General features: G+C 38.7%; 3 protein-coding genes and 4 non-coding genes across 10 annotated transcripts in view; 3 read left to right on the forward strand and 4 right to left on the reverse strand.

The window, feature by feature from the left end:
* Nucleotides 1-229: 229 nt before the first annotated feature.
* LOC119730400 (iron-sulfur cluster co-chaperone protein HscB-like) lies at nt 230-6,096 on the forward strand. Its single transcript, XM_038203275.1, has 6 exons — nt 230-815; nt 1,963-2,059; nt 2,914-3,003; nt 4,020-4,161; nt 5,291-5,338; nt 5,889-6,096. Exons 1-6 carry the CDS (start codon nt 262-264, stop codon nt 5,981-5,983), a joined length of 1,026 nt encoding a protein of 341 aa, XP_038059203.1. The 5' UTR covers nt 230-261; the 3' UTR covers nt 5,984-6,096.
* Nucleotides 6,097-7,609: 1,513 nt separating this feature from the next.
* On the reverse strand, nt 7,610-7,682 carry Trnaa-agc. Its single transcript has one exon. It is a non-coding gene; the product is annotated as a tRNA-Ala (tRNA).
* Nucleotides 7,683-8,113: 431 nt separating this feature from the next.
* Nucleotides 8,114-8,186, reverse strand: Trnaa-ugc. Its single transcript has one exon. It is a non-coding gene; the product is annotated as a tRNA-Ala (tRNA).
* Nucleotides 8,187-8,453: 267 nt separating this feature from the next.
* Nucleotides 8,454-8,526, reverse strand: Trnaa-agc. The gene has a single exon. It is a non-coding gene; the product is annotated as a tRNA-Ala (tRNA).
* Nucleotides 8,527-8,615: 89 nt separating this feature from the next.
* On the reverse strand, nt 8,616-8,688 carry Trnaa-agc. Its single transcript has one exon. It is a non-coding gene; the product is annotated as a tRNA-Ala (tRNA).
* Nucleotides 8,689-10,002: 1,314 nt separating this feature from the next.
* Nucleotides 10,003-13,269, forward strand: LOC119730862 (troponin C-like). Its single transcript, XM_038203913.1, has 5 exons — nt 10,003-10,256; nt 10,393-10,518; nt 12,020-12,137; nt 12,591-12,705; nt 13,117-13,269. The coding sequence occupies exons 1-5, from the start codon at nt 10,169-10,171 to the stop codon at nt 13,252-13,254; spliced, it is 585 nt and encodes a 194-aa protein (XP_038059841.1). The 5' UTR covers nt 10,003-10,168; the 3' UTR covers nt 13,255-13,269.
* Nucleotides 13,270-16,229: 2,960 nt separating this feature from the next.
* The window catches only part of LOC119730924 (mediator of RNA polymerase II transcription subunit 13-like), an 82,810-nt gene continuing 80,846 nt past the window's right edge, over nt 16,230-18,193 (forward strand). For all 4 annotated transcript variants that reach the window (XM_038203990.1, XM_038203992.1, XM_038203991.1 and 1 more), the window contains exon 1: nt 16,230-16,772. In XM_038203990.1, coding sequence (XP_038059918.1) covers nt 16,704-16,772 — 69 coding nt within the window. In that variant the 5' untranslated portion in view covers nt 16,230-16,703. The remainder of the gene's footprint in view (nt 16,773-18,193) is intronic.

The following is an 18,193-nucleotide window of genomic DNA, read 5'->3' on the forward strand; positions in this document are numbered from 1 at the left end:
TATGGTAAGTTTAATTAATGTTTTATTATTAGGCTAAAAAAAGTGAGATCAAGGCGGCTAAAACTTATTAAGAAAGTACAAGCTTTCCATTTTGCTAATAAAATGAAGTGTTTATAGCTCAAAAAGTATCATGCTAAAACCAACCATTTGGGGCTAAAGAATCACATGAGGGCGGTACAACAGATTTTCAGTGTAGTTTTTTTCTGATGAATGCGCGTATGCGAGGAATAAACGTAATGCAAGAGGGCGTCATCTTTCAAAATGGCTGCGCCCATGAGTGTTTTCAAATTGGTCAGAAGCGATCTGAAATTGATTCGTTTCTGCATTGCTTCGTCCCAGAAACCTACTAGTAATCACAATGGGGTAATAAGCGACAGTTTATGCACCAACAAGGTTGCCGAAATCGAAAGACACTGGTCAATTGGCGCCAAAATCAATGACATTTGTGAAAGCAGGCCTACGACACGTTGGAATCACACGTTACGTAAGATCTGTTCAACCGGCGGTAGTTGGCAAACGTCAAGGACGAAAGTGTCGATCAGCCACCGACGCACGTTTTCGACTTACGCATTTAATCCTCAAGATGGGCATCCAGGGATATCGGGTGGTACTACTGGTAGAAATGTGTTGTCCGTCGGGAAGCAGTCTCTACAGCCTGCTCATTTCAGACTCTATTGTACCGTATCGAGGACTTGCTGGAACTGTCATGCGTTGACTGAGTTGGTGGATAAAAGCGAGGTGCAGTTCTTCTGTGATGCGTGTAATGCTATACAACCATTGAATCCAGATTCCAACTTCTTTCAGACAATGCAATGGTAGACTACTTACTTTATCAAATTTGAATTTACTGCAACTTTACAAATTCTCGTCATGGAAAGATACCCATATCTGGCCATCACAGTCTGTCACCACCCTTGTGCACAAACCCTATGCTATATGAGACTGGTCTGAAAATGTCTAAGTGTTTTCTCGGTAAATAGGCCTACTTCAATATTTTCCCTGCTAAATTTGACTTTTTAGGACATATTATTACTTTCTGACGGATGATAGGTTTATGGCCAGATATGGGATTTTTTTTCATCATATATTAATATTATCTCAATGGAGGCAGTCCTTGCAAAAATGTTGAAAAGACATGAATCTGGGACTGACAAACATGTCCAATTTTGTTAGAAAATACTTTGAAAATGCAGTCGACTCTCCATAGACTTTGTACATGGTGGACATGAAAACAAGAGATGTCATTCACATGGTGTTATGCAGACCTCCCATTCATTCCATGTGTGTAGTCCCATTCAAATCAAAGTATATACCCGGTAGTTAAAAGGTACATATGGTGATCGTTTGTCTTTTGTGCATTTTTTCCCGTTTGAAGTAACAGAATTACTCTAAATGTGGAGAAGGGTGCATAACAACTATCCTGTTGAAGTTCAACTCTGTGGATTTCTATACATTTTGAGAAAACAGAGAAAATGTATGAATTTTTTTTGGGGGGGTCTCGTAACTGGATTGCATGGCTAACACACGTTAAAAAAAAAAGAAACGGTGCTCACTGGCACATTTTCTTTAACCACTTCAATGATTGTATTCTTCCCAGTCAGAGTGATAGGTGGAATAGTTTCACATGGTATTTGGTACCAGTCAGGCATTCAACTTCTCCTCGGATCCGCTGATTTCGTCGTTTTTTACTTCTCATGAATGCCATTACAAATTGAAAAATACTATACAAAGTCTTTTGTAGTTTGGTGTTTCCTTGTTTTTTTTTTAAATTCCAAATTGCATGCCTGACCGGAGCAAAGATTTTCTTGTTGAATCTGTACGTTTTCGGGTAAAGGTACGTTTTCGGGTAATGATCCTACGACGTCACGTGCCTATAAGTGAACACATTTGCAAATATTTTGCTTCGTTCAAGAAATTCCTGTTTTAACTGTTTCTTTTTTGTTTTGTTCCTAATTATTGTAGTGATGAGACATTTGATCTTGATACTGCAAAGTTGAGGCAGACATTTCGGAATCTGCAAAGAAAACTGCACCCTGACAAGTTCAGCGTCATGTCAAAGGTAAAATCATCCACAGATTTTCCGTTGATATCCTGATGCACAGACTTTGGTCATAGTTTCTTTGTTATGTTTGGCATGAAATAATTTATCTACTTTTTAAAATTTTGTTTGTGCCATGCAGAAATACATTTTCAAACAAAAAGCAGAGGTCTTTTGATATCAGGATGAGTTTCACTCAAATTTTCTTTGAGAGGGGTACCAAACTAACATTTTAACAAAAATATTTGATGAAAAAAATGCATCACCATAACGTTCCCCCCCCCCCCCAAAAAAAAAAGTGCATGAAAGATAATATACAACATTTGATTTTGCTGTAATTTCCAGAAATGGATGGATTTGGTGGTTGGTTATTATTTTATAGCAAATATTGTTACACTGACCTGTTGAAAGTTTTGTGTTCATAGATCTTGGAAAAACCAAGCAAAAAATTGTTGTTCTTGTAGTCTACTTTGCAGACCGAACGGAGCAATTTATAGATGTCTGGGAATTGTCAGGTCAGGGAACCAGACTAGCTGGCTTGCACCTGTTCAAAGATGTGTAACCAATTGCAAACAAAATGTGGACAAACTAAATTTGGTAAATTGGGGGGGGGGGGGCATATATGCAAAAAGTCAGGTTTTTTCCAACAATGGTCGGCTGACCATCTTTGGAAACTGATACCAACATTTTACTTATCTTGAAAATGACAGCACACCAGGTGCCATGATTGCACAGGATGCTTGAGACTATTATTCACATACAGTCAAGTAAGTATTTCATAATAATTTGGTAGTTTTGTTTTTTGATGTTTGCAAATGTTGTAGCTTTAAGCTAAGATTGAAAGATGAAATTTGAACAATTCTACATTGATCCAGGAGGAGCAAGATTATTCAGCCATGCAGTCGTCAGAAGTCAACAAAGCATACAGCACCTTGCTGAAGCCACTCTCCAGGGGACTCTACTTGGTAATTACAACTTCTATCATATAAACATGGTTGCTTCCAACTTTCTTTTTCCTGTTTGTATAGTTCCCTAAACCACACAGCCTGTCATGAATTTTGTGTGAAACCTGGACTATCAGTTACATTTTACAAGGCAAACGATCTCGACAATTCATTTTTGAAATCGTTAGTTGCACCATGGAGTGACATATCGGTATTTGCCCCACCTCAAAGTGAAGTAGCCCGTACATAAAGTCCATAGACAATCTGTGCAGCGAAACTATCATATACGTACTTCCTGGTGCATTCAATGGATTTTATAGGACTCTACAGTTGTCAATTAAGTGTTTGTTTTGTACCGACATTTTTGTTTTGTTTTATGTAATTTGCAAATAAGAAGTTGCAAGTTTGAATGTTGACCACTGATTATTACTAAAAATATTGCTTGCTTGGCTTCAGACGTTGATTTAAAGGGACATTACATCCTGTAATGTGCCCGATTGGGCCACAAAATCCATTTTAAACGAAATAATGTTAATTGGAAAGAGCATTTAAAAGTAGTCCACACAACCATCCTTTAAAAACAGGGCGTTTTGTGTTATTCTTACGAGAACCATGCGTGAACGCATTCCTGGGGTCAAAATTTTGACTCCCAGGAATCGAGCTGTTGAGTGCTGGTTGTGAATCCTGCCGCACAGCGCATCGCATTCTGCGGATGTGTGAGAATCAACATATGTGTGCATTGGGGCTGTGTGTATCATGTTTCACACATAACATGGACCGTACATTGCATGGACGTGCTTGGAAATACGTATGCGTATGCCACAAAATGTCCGTCGCGCCCGATGTAAACAACCAGGTTTTGACGTCTTTTTTCGGGAACGGTAAGACATTAGGTAAGTTTCCTTTCAACCAGACCTTTGCAAAAGGATAAGTAAACATTCCAAAACACAACATTTTCGGAGATTTTAAGCTGTTATTCCCCTTTAAATATGTGGAAAATATTTTAAATATGCTTTGTTTTTGCTTTGCTGCCTCAGCTGGAGTTGAATGGTCTGACGATCGAAGAAGGCGATAGCGGGATTGAAGCGGAGTTCTTGATGGAAGTAATGGACACCAATGAGACGCTCGCAGAGACGGAAGAGGAGGCCACAGTCAGACGGATAGGAGAGGAAAATGCTGGTCAGTAGTCAGGAAACCAGACCAATTTCATGCGTTTCCACTTTCCCCTCTACTCACTTTGCTGTCTCGTCACATCCGTTCATTGTCAACAGTCCCGAAGACTGGCACTCAGAGATATTCATCAAGATTTGTCCTTTCTACTCCTGTTCCTACAATCTTTCACAAATCCCCCAAAAAATGTGTTCAGATATCTCTTGCCAGTATGGCGCCCTTTCGTTCTGTTCTTTATACTTTGTATTCCACGACGTGCTGTCTCATCTCGTGTTTGTGCGATACCTGTTCAAAAAGTCACACAATTTCAGTTTGTTTTGAAAAGTTAGGAGGAAAGAACAAACTGAATATTTAAAATCTTATTTGACACCGAAACATCAGTGCTGTGTTTAACCCTAACCCCTGGGCCCTTTTTGCTAGGAACATCCCTCAATCCTCCAAAATCTTCCACAATTTTACACTTATATGTATGTTCAAATGAAGGATACCCACTGCCTCAATCCTTCAAAATCCTCCAACAGCCCTGCCTCTCAAAATCCGCTCAGCTTCAATCCTCATCAACCGACACTGAATGTCCATGTGCCCTCAATCCTCCAAAATCCTCCAAAATTGTATGTTGTATTCAGCCTCAATCCTCCAAAACCGCCTGGAGGACTTTGGAGGATTGAGTAGGGTTAGGGTTAAAGAATTTGATTGATATGTTATGGGTTTACCCCTGGTCGTGAACTGGCTTCATTACCATAATTATTTGGTCTTTGCCTCTAAGGCCAAGTAAAAAAAAAAAAACAGTTTTTGTCCGGACTTGAAAAAAAAGGAGGGTGTTTTTTTTCCCCCTAGGATGCCAGATTTTCCAAGATGGTGGATGGATTCTCCCTGTTTTCAACTGTTTTGCTGATTCTTTTGTGTCCAAAGGATCCACCATCTTTTCTACCAGTTTTTGAAATTGCACACGCAGCTAAAATTTCCCTGGAAACAATAGACAAAATATATTCCAAATGTGTGATAAAAAAAAAGAAAGATGCAGGTGGGGAAAGGAAGAGGGTGGGAATGAAAAACTAGGGTTTTTTTTGGTTTTTTTTACTTGGCTTAACATGCTCACGTTGTCTCATATTTATTCGGTGTTTTATTTTTTCTGCAGTGAAACTTGAATTTTTCCTGAAGAACTTGTCACAGGCCTTCTCTGAAAGTAAGTTCTTCCCATGCATGCGTCCCATTATAGCCAGATTATTAGTAATTCTAAACCCAAGAAACATTCACCTAATTCAATAATGGGTTTAGCCCTTTTACCAACATTTTCATGAACATAAATACGATGTAAAAAGAAAAGTTTTCAATGCCATTTTGAAGAAATTTCAAAAATGAAAACCAGGCTACAATGTACATGAAAATCCAAAACAGAATTCAAGTATATGCGCATTTTAACGCGGGACAGATGACGCTCGCGAAAGTTGGCGTTTACACCGTAAAGCTACAAACGCCTTCAGATGACTTCCGTGATTTGAATTTTGCGGTTGGGTTTCTTGTACGGGTACCCTGGTACCCATGTTTTACTTCAATTGGGTACCCGGTTTCCAATATTTATTTTACATCACCCTGACGCAAATTCCGTCTTATAAATAGTTATTCACTTCATTCCAACAATGAAGTAGCATAGCAGTCGACAGGCAGTGTGTAAGTTGCTAGTTACAATGCTAAATAGAAAACAAAAATCTCCAAACTTTGTGTTTTCATTTCAGGGAACTATCCCCTGGCCAGGGAGATCTTGATGAGGCTGAAATACTTCTCCAACATTGACGACAAGGTGAAGGACCGACTGGAGAAAGACTTTTGAGAAAACAGAGCAAACCTAGTTGTGTCAGACTTGTAATTGAGGCAATCACATGGCAATCACAAGTCAGATCACTAGTCAATCACAAGCCAATCGCAAGTCAATCACAAGTCAATCACAAGCCAATCGCAAGTCAATCACAAGTCAGTGGCAAGTTAATGCCAGGTCAATCGCAAGTCAATCACAAGTCAATCACAAGTCATTCGCAAGTCAATCGCAAGTCAATCGCAAGTCAATCGCAAGTCACATCACAAGTCAATCACAAGTCAGTGGCAAGTTAATGCCAAGTCAATCGCAAGTCAATCACAAGTCAATCGCAAGTCAATCGCGAGTCAATCACGAGTCAGATCACAAGTCAGATCACAAGTCAGATCACAAGTCAATCACAAGTCAATAACAAGTCAATCACAAGTCAAACACAAGTCAATCACAAGTCAATCACAAGTCAATCACAAGTCAATCACAAGTCAATCACAAGTCACATCACAAGTCGATCACAAGTCGATCACAAGTACTATCACAAGTAAGGATACTACAGGTAATGAACAGACAAATAGCTCCGTTCATGTGAATAGCTTGTTAGTTGTTACACGACCTGAGCCTGGTTGACTTGTGATTGACTTCTTACGCTGTTGAAGACTTAATTACAAATTTGTCATTGAGGCTGAGGATTTTCCTTGACCATTTGAACTTCGGGTTCATTTTTAACTTGAATGTAAAATGAGTATAAGATTTTAGTGATTTTTAACTAAATTATTTTCTTACGCAAGTTCGGGAAAGTTCATCTTAAATTATCATTGCTGATGACTGTACATGTATTATGTAAAAAAGAAAAGAAAAAAAATGGATAACGTTTATACTAAATTAATTTGTATGTAAAACAAATTGCAATCTAAATGTGAATCGTTCCTTTTCTGTTGCTTTAATAGGTTTTTTAATAATCTTTCTCTTTCTAATTTGCCTTGCATTCTGATACACAACGGCACAATTTATTTTCAAAGCATTTGGGAAGTGAATCAGTCAACATTTTCTTAAATTTTGTCCTGAATATATTTCCAGATTGATTGACCGTAATTTCACGTATAAATGGACAGATCTGAAAGAAAATTGGTGATTCGGGAAAAATGTATAATTTTTGAGCTTCAAAAAATTCATAAAATCTTTTGGAAAGAGTTCCAATCCTGGACATCACTTGACACCCTGTCCACTGACCCTATGAGACTGGTCTGAAAAATTCCCAAGTGTTTTCTCAGTAAATACTTCAATATTTTCCCTGCAAAATTTGACTTTTTAGGGCATGTTATCGCTTTCTGATGGCTGATAGGTCACTGCAGGGAAAACTGAGTGATTTCCATGTATGGAATTCTTCTCAATCTTTTTAAGAATACACTTCCAGTCACAGATAGTCAGATAAAATTATTGGAATAAAAAGAGCAGACGGACATCGTGTCCTAATAAACATTCTGCATGACGACATCGCCTTATTTCTATTTAAAAAAAGGGGGGAATGCATTTTCAGCTTTTAAAAGCAGCGTTAAATGGACACTTCTCTGCAAACTCATTGATGCAATCCAGAGATATCTGAACTTATTTTGTTCTTGAGACTCGGATTTTAAATTAAAAAAACAATGGAAGATCCGGGTATCGATCCCGGTACCTCTCGCATGCTAAGCGAGCGCTCTACCATCTGAGCTAATCCCCCAGATAGTTAATCCTAAACTACCTTTACCAAGACAATCCAGCGTTGATTAAAAAGAATTAAAGCTACAGGGGAAAAGAAGAAGAAGAGACATCATGGAAGATCCGGGTATCGATCCCGGTACTTCTCGCATGCTAAGCGAGCGCTCTACCATTTGAGCTAATCCCCCGGATTCTTAAATATCATAAACTATAGGCCTACCTCTTCCCAAGACAATCTAGCTTTGTTTCAAAAGAATTCAATCTACGGGGAAAAAAGTAAACGGGAAAGAAATCGTGGAAGATCCCGGTACCTCTTGCATGCTAAGCGAGCACTCTACTATCTGAGCTAATCTCCCAGATTGTTAAATATTATAAACTACCTCTTCCCAAGACAATCTAGCTTCGATTCATAAGAGTTAAAGCCACGGGGGGGGGGGGGAGAAGAAAAAATATTGGAAGATCCGGGTATCGATCCCGGTACCTCTCGCATGCAAAGCGAGCGCTCTACCATTTGAGCTAATCCCCCGGATTGATAAATATCATAAACTACCTCTTCCCAAGACAATCTTGCTTTGATTCAAAACAATAAAGCCACGGGGGGAAAAATATTGGAAGATCCGGGTATCGATCCCGGTACCTCTCGCATGCAAAGCGAGCGCTCTTCCATGTGAGCTAATCCCCCCGGATTGGTAGAAATCCTAAATTACCTCTACTTATAAAGACAATCCAGCTTTTGATTCAAAAAAATTAAGCTACGACAAAAAAACCTAAAAGTAAAAAAGAATAAAACTCCTGGAAGATCCGGGTATCGATCCCGGTACCTCTCGCATGCTAAGCGAGCGCTCTACCATCTGAGCTAATCCCCCACATTTGTAGAATTCTACACTACCTGTCTACTTAAGACAATCTTTCTTTGATTCAAAAGAATTAAAGCTGCGACAAAAATGTAAAATCATGGAAGATCCGGGTATCGATCCCGGTACCTCTCGCATGCTAAGCGAGCGCTCTCCCATTTGAGCTAATCCCCCTTCGCATTTTAACGATTTTATGACGTTTCTACTATTAGAGATTTGATGAGAATGCGTGATTTGAAACCAAAAAAAAATGAAGGTATACTTTTATCAAGACGAACAATGGAAGATCCAGGTATAGGCCTATCGATCCCGATACCTCTCGGATGAAAAGTAAGCACTCTTATAGTCTATGATCATTTTGAGCTAATCCCCCAGATAGTATAGTTTTTCCACGGCTATTTTAAACGATTTTTCATTCAAATTATTCACCAACTCTATCATTCACTTTCGTCAATGAAAAAATTCTCATGCTTTTAACAAAATCAATTTAGTCATTTACCATTCAATTTCAAATCTGGTCACCCTCTTTGGTCACCTGGTCGAGAATACTCGTCAAGTACATCAAATTCGTCTAAGCTGTTGCTGAATGGCAGCATTCAGAGACCGAATTCGTCTGATATAAATCAATTAGACGAATATGATTTCTGAATAACAAGGTTTGGCGTAGACGAGACGAAATCGAATACTCTGGGACGAAAACGCGTGCTCATTGTTTGAATGTGCTTAAACTGAATTTGAAACTATCTGACAAAAAAGACGAAATTAAACATTGGAAGTGCACTAAATCGATGTTGCTGGACGAATTTGCATAGTTATAATCGGTGAATTGGAACGATAAATGTTTTAAAATAGCCGGTAAAACCTATAATAATGCCATAATAATATATATTAGGTTTTCCCGGCTAAGTTAAAACATATTTCATTCAAAATTCACCAAAACTCTAAGATTCAATTTCGTTCGAGAAAAATTTCACACGCCTTAACAAAACCGAGTTAGTCATTCGTACCAAAGTTTGGTCACCCTCTTTACCGGGTCGAGAATATTCGTAAGTACAGATCAAATTTGTCTAAGCTTTTGCCGAATTGCAGCATTCAGAGATCGAATTCGTCTTATAAATCAATTAGACGAATTTGATTTCTGAACAACAAGGTTTGTAATTTGGCGTAGACGAGACGAAATAATCCGGGACGAAAACGTGTGCTCATTGTTTGAATTTGCTTGAACTGAATTGGAAATTTTGTCTGACAAAAGACGACATTAAACATTGGAAGTGCACTAAATCGATGTTGACGGACGAATTTGAATATTACAAACGGTGAATTCGAGCGATAAACGTAGTATAAAATAGCCGGGAAAACTAGCTTTATTATAAATCTAGCCTATTTCGACGCGCGTGCATAATGCTCTAGATTCGGCGCACATTCAGCGCATTTATTCGAGCGTATTCGTAATCTGCGTACGCGCTCGCAAACCGTACGTATCTGCGTACGCGTTCGTTACCGAAAGTGCAAGAAGAGAGTAAAATGTCGGACATTTTTCTATAGAGATTTGGGAATTTCTCTTCTGCTTTTCTTTAAATATCCGGATTTGCGGTACTTACCGATACGCTATCAATGGAAAACCGTCTCCAAACACGGTGAAGCTGGTTATTTTATGGGATTCACTATGGGATTCGCTCCAAGCTTTCCAATCAAAACGCAACCGACGAACTTCGAGTCAGTGGAAGCGTTTGACGCTTCAGGTATGAGTTCCGTTTAAGTTACTTTATAAACGGCCCAAGTCTACGTGAAATATTCATGGTTCTCACTATAGAAGTTCTCTGCAACTAGGACTTTTCCTTTCTAAACCACAGCCTGTATATTATTTGTATCGTGCAGGGCGACGGCACGAACATTATCATCAGAAGAAAGATGTGACACAGTTTGAAAGTTTGACCAGCAAGTTCTTTCAGCGCTACGTGGAGGAGAGACAAAATGCCCAAGAAGCTAAAGCAAAATTTAACGGTAAGAAAATCAAACACGGGCAGACAAATACAATGACAGTAAGCTTTTACCAAACTGGCACTTTGAACTAATTGAAGTAAAGCAGTAATTTGAACAACGGATGAAAGAAATATATTTAAACAAACCAATCAATGCGTATTTTTATTATCAGGAACTCCAGGTTTGAAAGGGGAAAAATGCATGCTCATGACTAGCCCAGGTTGGACTCCTCCGTTGTACGTACGCGTATGCAGTGAAGACGTCCGACCTGCCTGAGCTAAATATTTACTGCTTTTCAAAGGGCGATTGTGTAGCTTGAAGGGTTCCTTATAAGAGAACAAAAATCCCCTTTTAGGTTATTGGACTTACCAAAACTAGTTATAAACGCGATATTATAAACCAACAGGTATAGGCCTATGCAGTAAATAGAGGGCAGGTTTTTTTGTATTTTTTAGGGCAATTTTCGGGTAAAGCAGCGGAAAACACAACACGAAACTAAAGATACATGGCGATCACCGCGTCGCATGTACGTGAACACGCAAAACCGCGTTGATTCGTATGGCACCAACCATAAAGCGCGTACGAAAATCAGATTATCTACCGCAAAAAATGGTTCTACATTCCAAAAATGAATTAAGAGAAGTTTGTTTTAGGTTGAAAAGTCATTTTGGAATGATAAAAAAATGATCAAAACTAAAGAGCGGCCATAAGTTACACTGCACTCTAAAAAAGCATTAGTCAGATTTGACTAGAAACCAGTTAAATTTGACTAGCTATTCAAGGTCAGCTGGGTGCAAATCTGAAAATCAGTCAATCTGACTAGATTTGTCCAGTCAGTATTATTGACTTTGGAAAAATAGTTTTGCAAATAACTGAAATTGTAGTCGAACCCAACTACTTTTTCTAGTCATACAGCTTGAAGTAAATTCCTAGTCAATTTTCAATAACTAGGAAAACCAGTCAATATTTTGACTCGGTTGTTTTTAGAGTGTACACAATCGCCATTGAAAGAGCGATCTTCTTTGAATATAATTATTATGTAACAGCAGCGGGTGAAATCGTTCTTCCAACTTCACTTTCTAAACAAAAGACAGCGAGTCGGAGATATATTATATAAAATCAATCGCATGCATTTCGTGCGCGGTTCACATGTCTATTTTGTTTACACATTCGCCAAAATCTCAATATTTAATATCACCACGTGACAATAAATCTCTTTGGAAAATTGAGTGTTGCATGGTTCTGAGAAGTTAACAAAAGTTCACCGGAAGTTAAGGCAGCTCGCGAGCGTGTGCAGCCAATGGGCGCTAGTAATCAGTGGTGCGCGCGCGTGTATGACGTTTTCACTCAACGAGCCGGATGTCGACGTTTCGTGCAATTAATTAATATCGGTATGCTCTGTTAATTATCGTTACAGTCGGCGTCGTCAGAATACTCACGACAGAGATAACTTCTACCTCTTAGTGAGCAATCAGCTTGTCTAACGTCGTTTTCAAATCCTGACTCTTGTTTCCATCCTTAGACCTGGTGGGTTTGGCGGCCCGCTTCCCGCAGTGGCACGAGAGCGACATCGCCGACTTCCGGACCCAGTTCCTGTCCTTCGATTTGAACCACGACGGCCTGATAGACTTCCCCGAACTGTAAGCACTAAGCACGCAAGAGAACTTCTTGCTTAGCTCGATTTTATTCAACAAGCTTCATTCACCTATGCAAATTATAGGCCTCGTTATTTCATGTGTTCAGGGAGAATATACTTTGCATTGCGTCTGTTCTATGATTGTATACTTGTGCTTCGCTGCAGTTGCATGAAGTTGTTATGATTTGAATTTGGAAAAGAAAAGAAGAAATTGGAAAGAACACATACGAAAAGTTTCCAAACGCAAGAAAACGCCATTTTGTTACTTATTAAAATCCCGCTCTCTCCTGGCTGCCAATAGTCAGTTCTGACGGGTTTTATATAATTCCAGACAACAATCATCTGTAAGGCCGTATTATTCGTTTTTATTCTTGAATTCCTAAATTGCAACAATTTGCACTTCCTTATCTGAAACACATTTGTTTGCCTGATACTTTTCATCTTTTTTTAACTGCAGTGACACAGCCTTAACCGAGTTAGGGGATAAATCTCCATATCACGTCCGCAAACAAAAATTCGACGAGATTGATGTCGACCACTCAGATAGTATCGACTTTGAAGAGTTTCTCCACGTAAGAAAAACCATTGTTTAAAATTATTAACCTGGAAAAAAAGAAGTAATTTAACATTCCATAACATTTGAGCGTTATTTTTTTTATGCATATTTTAATGTTTCCTTTCAAAAATACCAACCACCGTAACTTTTGATGTAACCTGCGGCGTAGCCAAGGTTTTCATAATAAGGGGGCGTGCGGGGGCCGAGGGGGGCTTGAGGTTACAATGGACGGGCGCCCAAAAATTGCATCCGTGCTGAAAGGTAGACAGGGTTGCTGGATGTAGCTAGTTTTTAACACTATACAGATTTTGAATGTGTTTTTAAAAAAAAAAAACACCGAGCTCTTTAAAGACCAGAGTACACACGTCCACAATGTTATGAATATTCATATCATGACGCGTTGGCTTTAACTTTTGTCCAATCACAGTTGCTGGACAGTGTGATGATGTCATCGGAAGGAGGCATCTCCGACGCCATCGGCGACATGTGCAAACGGGAGACCCAGAACGCCAACACCATACGTCACCTGACGCTCGAACAACAAATGGAAGCCGGGTTGTTCTAATTATTGGCGGATGGACAATGAACTTTCTTTGGACGACAGTGTATACATGTATATATATAACGATGCATGCTTTTATTATGAACGTGAACAATGATTTGTACAAACTTCCTTGTAACAAAATACCGTGATCCACAATGTGAAACTGTGAGTCAAGATTGTTCGGATCTAAATATGACTTATAACATTTAAGGAAAACAATAATGATATCATTGAGTTCGTCTGGTTTAAAAGGTGGAGTGGACCATCTGCAGCTATCCTTAGTGACCGACCAAATTATTGTTTTAAAAAGCATATTACTTGAAAGATGGGAACATACATGTACTGGGTTTAAAGATAGCAATGACACTAATCTCCCTCTGAATTTTTTTTTCTGGCATGCTGTCATTGTGAAGAAAACAACAAAAGAAGGTCATTTCCGAAGATTGTCAAGTGACACATTTTTTGAAATTTTTTGTTTGTAGTTGGTTTGTAATTGGACGAATCCGTAAATGGGTGCAAGCGTTGACACGACGCGCACACGCGCGCGGCTGCTGTTCTGCCTATTCGACGGTTCATGTTCAGTGATGTCACGTGCATCACGTAGATACAATCGGCTGAATGAGAATCATGTCCCGAATGCTGATTTCGGGATTGTGTGACGAGTGCGAGCAAATTCAAACTACGGCTCGGCAATTTTTTGAACTGAAGTCGAGATCCAGAATATTGTGTTTTCACGAAATATACAGCATTCACAGAGCTAAAACTTCATCGGGTTAGTTGTAAAGCACCCGTCTTTAGATTTCGAGCAAATTGTGTTGTTTCAAACGAAAAAAAAATGCACAATAAATAACAAATGGTCCATTCTACCTTTAACCTATAAGAGCAAAGGTGGCTAACTGCAGTGACTTTATTTCCTCATGCCGAGCTTATTCGGTTCCCAGTTGATGCCTTTGCGCATGTTTTCACACGAATTATTTCTCGTAACGTTCGGACAAGTTGAATTTAAGAAAACATTTTGGAGTAAAATGATAACCCTTTTGCTTTATTAATGACGGGAGCGCAAGGGTAGTTGTTTCATCCACAAACTGTTGCGTGAAATGGTGTACTGCATGCGATGCTTACACAATGCCGTACGAATTGTCAGATTGATGTTAACTATACAAAATGTAGTCATCAGCAGAAATGTCTTTACATGCGTTCCAAACTTTCATTAAACTTTATTTTCTTTCCTTTTTTTTTCTTTAAAATTTGCTTAGGCTATCTTAAAGGGTCCATGGAATGATTTTTTTCTTAGAAGTCTCATTTTGAGCAACTTTCTAGTCCTCTTAAATGTATGAAACTATCTGACCTCCCTTTTTGGTTAATTTCATTGAAAAGTTTCATTAAATGCTTTTTTTTTTGGACAACTGATGTTCAGTTCAGGGAGTTTCTGTTCAAAGTGTGAACCAAAATTTGCTCATTGACAACATTTTGTGAGAAAATGTGTACACTGGCTCACTGCCATGTTGTGACACAACAACAAATCACCAAAGAAAAGAAAATTTACGGCAGCAAAATATCAAATCTTTTTTCTAGCAACTTTGTTAGTGCTGGCATTTCCATTGGCAAGGCACCAAAATACCCTTGAAATTGGCAAAACGAAAATTAAAAATAAATGACTAAATGGGACACAAAGTTGCAGTTTCAAGGATTGCATTAAAAAATACATTGCATTGGTTGGCCCTTTAAGAGGTGAAATCGTCCCCTTTTAGTCCATTTATGGTTGTTTCCAAATGAGGCAAGTGCAGGGTCGTCTGAGGTTTACTTGAGAGATCCAATACAAAAGGGGTATTGCATTCTCTTTGCATAAGTTTTACGTAGCACTCTGTGAGAGAAAAAATACAACATAATTTCACGAGTTATTTGAATGGACTTTTCTCGTGATTAACCTGCAGTCTGATTTTAAGCATTATTTGTTTTCTTCTGAGTTTACAATGCGTATTAGTCGTCCTCGATCGGTTCTGAACGGATGCATTTGTAGTCGTGGAAAATAGTATGCCATGTCTTCCAAAACAACTCGCAATGCCTACAGAAGTCGATGACTTTTTAAAAAGATTGAATGACAATCTATAAAAATGTGAAAGGCATATACTGCTGCAAAAATGTACTCAGAAAGTTAAACTAAACAAGGAAACTAATTTTTTATATTTACTATAGGTGTTTGGTCGTGCTTGAATAAATTATCACTCATCAGTGACGCTTACAAATATACTTTACTTTCGTGTGACCCCCTTTAGTACATACAATTAATTTCGCTCGAGCGAAAAGAAAGTAAGCTTTCTGCTTCCGGTGCAGATCAGACCTTTTCAACCCAAGAATATCGAAAAATTAATGAAACTGAAAGAAACTCTTTTTCAAAAAGTGTACTGAATGTGATCCGCCTTCGAAATTAAAAAAGCAAAACACCAGACTCTTTTTTCAAAAACCAGTACATTAAAAAAATTGTTAGCTTCTATTTACAGGGCCTGATCTGATTGTCCCGATTTCTTGTAGTTGGTCAACATCCAATTTCCCCTAAAAGAATGGCTGGCGATTTTTTTTTTTTTTTTAAATTGAAGCAAGATATTTAATAATTTAACCTGCCGCTCCGACATCTGCCAATAATTTCTCCCCTTCGTTTTATTTTCACATAACCCGAAGGTAATGAATGTACAATGATGAAATAACTGGACGGGTTATGCAAGGTACGGTTATGAGAGTTGACAATAATAAAATACTATTTATACATGTTGCAATACTATTTTTTGCAGTCGAAAAATAGGCTTTATATATAGTCCTGAAACACAGAGGTGTCTGTGCATTGTGAAATATGACAGTAGTTAGAGACAATTCTAGTTGTGATGCAATCAAAAGTAAGAACATTATTGAGTTACCACGCAAAACATTCACAATCATTATGTCCTAGTATTTTGTGGTTGCGCCACCTAGTGGAACGTGTGAACCAGTCCGTGACCTCAACCTGCAGACATGGGGGAACCCGTCTACACATTATGAACGTCACAACTATTCCGCTCTTGCGTCAATAAACACAATGAGCTAACAGAGTGCCCACGCCATAGACGGAAACAAATACCGAGATTAATTTGCCTTAAAGCAAAAATCATTGTCTGTCCTATCAGAACAATTCATTTAGTCTTGAAATAATGAGTTTTTATGGAAAAATCTGAAGAGAAAACACGAGTCCTGCCGTGTCGCGTAGCAGGTGCAGGAAACAACAAATTTGAATAAAAGTGACCACGTGACGTCTTTTGGCCAATCCATCAAAGGGTAATTACCGCCTGAGTATTTTGCCCTTCACTGTGTCGCCATTACGTTGCACGCAAAGCGGACTAAAGCCGCCCCCGTGGCCGATTTTAACTCGGATTTTTACCCTCTTTCTTGGATCATACTGCCGAAACGGTCGTGGAATATACGAGAGCCATGTGTCTAGTATGACTGCCGCAAATTCGGCGGCGAATGGTGCCAGTTTGGAAGATTGTCACACCAACTTGTTCGCCCTGGTAAGTTGGAAATTCGGGGTCAAATTGGTTGTTTGAAGTGCGTACGTCAGGAATAGATACCCCAAGCCGTGACCCGACAGCCATGGCCGAAAGACATGTCGGCAGAAAGTGACCTTGGACCACGGAACACGAAGGAAGAATACGATTACCAGACATATTTTTTAACGTAAAACGTCCTTTGTCTGGTGACCCCCGACATGTTTATCAGAAGTCAGTTTAGAAAGGGAAAATCCGCGAACATGTTGAAATCGTGGGTGGGTGCACGTCGTTCACTTTGGATCATTATACGAGGAAGTCATTGAATTGAAGTCGGGCATAAAAGTATCACTCGATTAATCACGATATGAATGATACTATGTACACATAATTTGTGGTTGTGTAATGTTATTTCCTGCGTAAAGAGTAGTGTTAATATACATAAGACCCATTGATTTTCTTGAATACCAAAAAAATACCAATGAGTTGCTAAATTCAATGTGATCTACATGTCCAGACATGTAGGCTTATGTATGTGACATTCCTATTCAAAAGATACGACAAGTGTAAAAGTCAAATTGAATAATAAATCACTAAAATAAACTAGTCACCCAGAATCCGTCTTTATCAGTTTCAGTGATAAATGTTTATACTGTTCGAATGTTTTCAACCATTTGCAATACATTGTCACATACATGTAAAACTAAGTCAAGTGGTCATTTTACAGCCTAACATCGTTAGGCCTAGGGCCTAGGCCTAGTATAAAAAGTGACTTCACTCCCAAAGTAACGAGTGTTACAATGATAATAATCTAATGGTAATCGTGTAGTTTCATTATAAGAGAATGAAATGACATTTTATGTCTTGGGACTTGATAATTAAACACTTGGTGATGAGACAACGGGAAAAGTCACTTTATCTGTTTGGATTCATCTGAATAGTTCACTAAGACTACATGTTGAAAATCAACTAGCTTCATTTTGTGGAAAGAGGGCAGGGTTTTGATTTATAAACAAAACTTTAACAAGTTAGTCCTGAAGTGCACGATTAGCAATCTAGAATGTGATTTCATCAGATTTTTTTTCAGTGTACTCGACTGGGAGCCCTTTTCATGGTGCTAAATTAACCTCATCAAGTAATGATTGCAAAGTGTGGAAGAAACATCTTTGCTCATGGATTTTATAACAAATTGCACAGGTTGACAAGGAATGACATAACTCACATCTCATACGAACTCTACTAACTTAGGGTCATGCACAACGTTATCAAACACAAACACCAAGTCTGAAAACTAAAACAAAGTGCACATCAAACAAATAACAGTCGGTCCAACCATGTGCTGTGTGCATGACAAAACAACAGCATTAAAAAAGAAACATTTGGTACCAGACCCCGGTTTCATGGCACTGCTCAGCACAACCCTAACCCTGCTCAATCCAACAGGA

This window comes from Patiria miniata, unplaced genomic scaffold (genome assembly GCF_015706575.1).
Source record: "Patiria miniata isolate m_02_andy unplaced genomic scaffold, ASM1570657v1 HiC_scaffold_22, whole genome shotgun sequence".
In the NCBI taxonomy this organism is placed as follows: Eukaryota; Metazoa; Echinodermata; class Asteroidea; order Valvatida; family Asterinidae; genus Patiria; species Patiria miniata.

Bases quoted from the DNA above. Each gene is read 5' to 3' on its own strand.
- LOC119730400 (XM_038203275.1), top strand. From the start codon at position 262: ATGGCTGCGCCCATGAGTGTTTTCAAATTGGTCAGAAGCGATCTGAAA. The intron at 816-1,962 runs GTAGACTACTTA...TAATTATTGTAG, and splicing joins TTCTTTCAGACAATGCAATG to TGATGAGACATTTGATCTTG. The intron at 3,004-4,019 runs GTAATTACAACT...TTGCTGCCTCAG, and splicing joins TCTCCAGGGGACTCTACTTG to CTGGAGTTGAATGGTCTGAC.
- LOC119730862 (XM_038203913.1), top strand. From the start codon at position 10,169: ATGGGATTCACTATGGGATTCGCTCCAAGCTTTCCAATCAAAACGCAA. The intron at 10,257-10,392 runs GTATGAGTTCCG...TGTATCGTGCAG, and splicing joins GGAAGCGTTTGACGCTTCAG to GGCGACGGCACGAACATTAT. The intron at 10,519-12,019 runs GTAAGAAAATCA...TTCCATCCTTAG, and splicing joins AGCTAAAGCAAAATTTAACG to ACCTGGTGGGTTTGGCGGCC.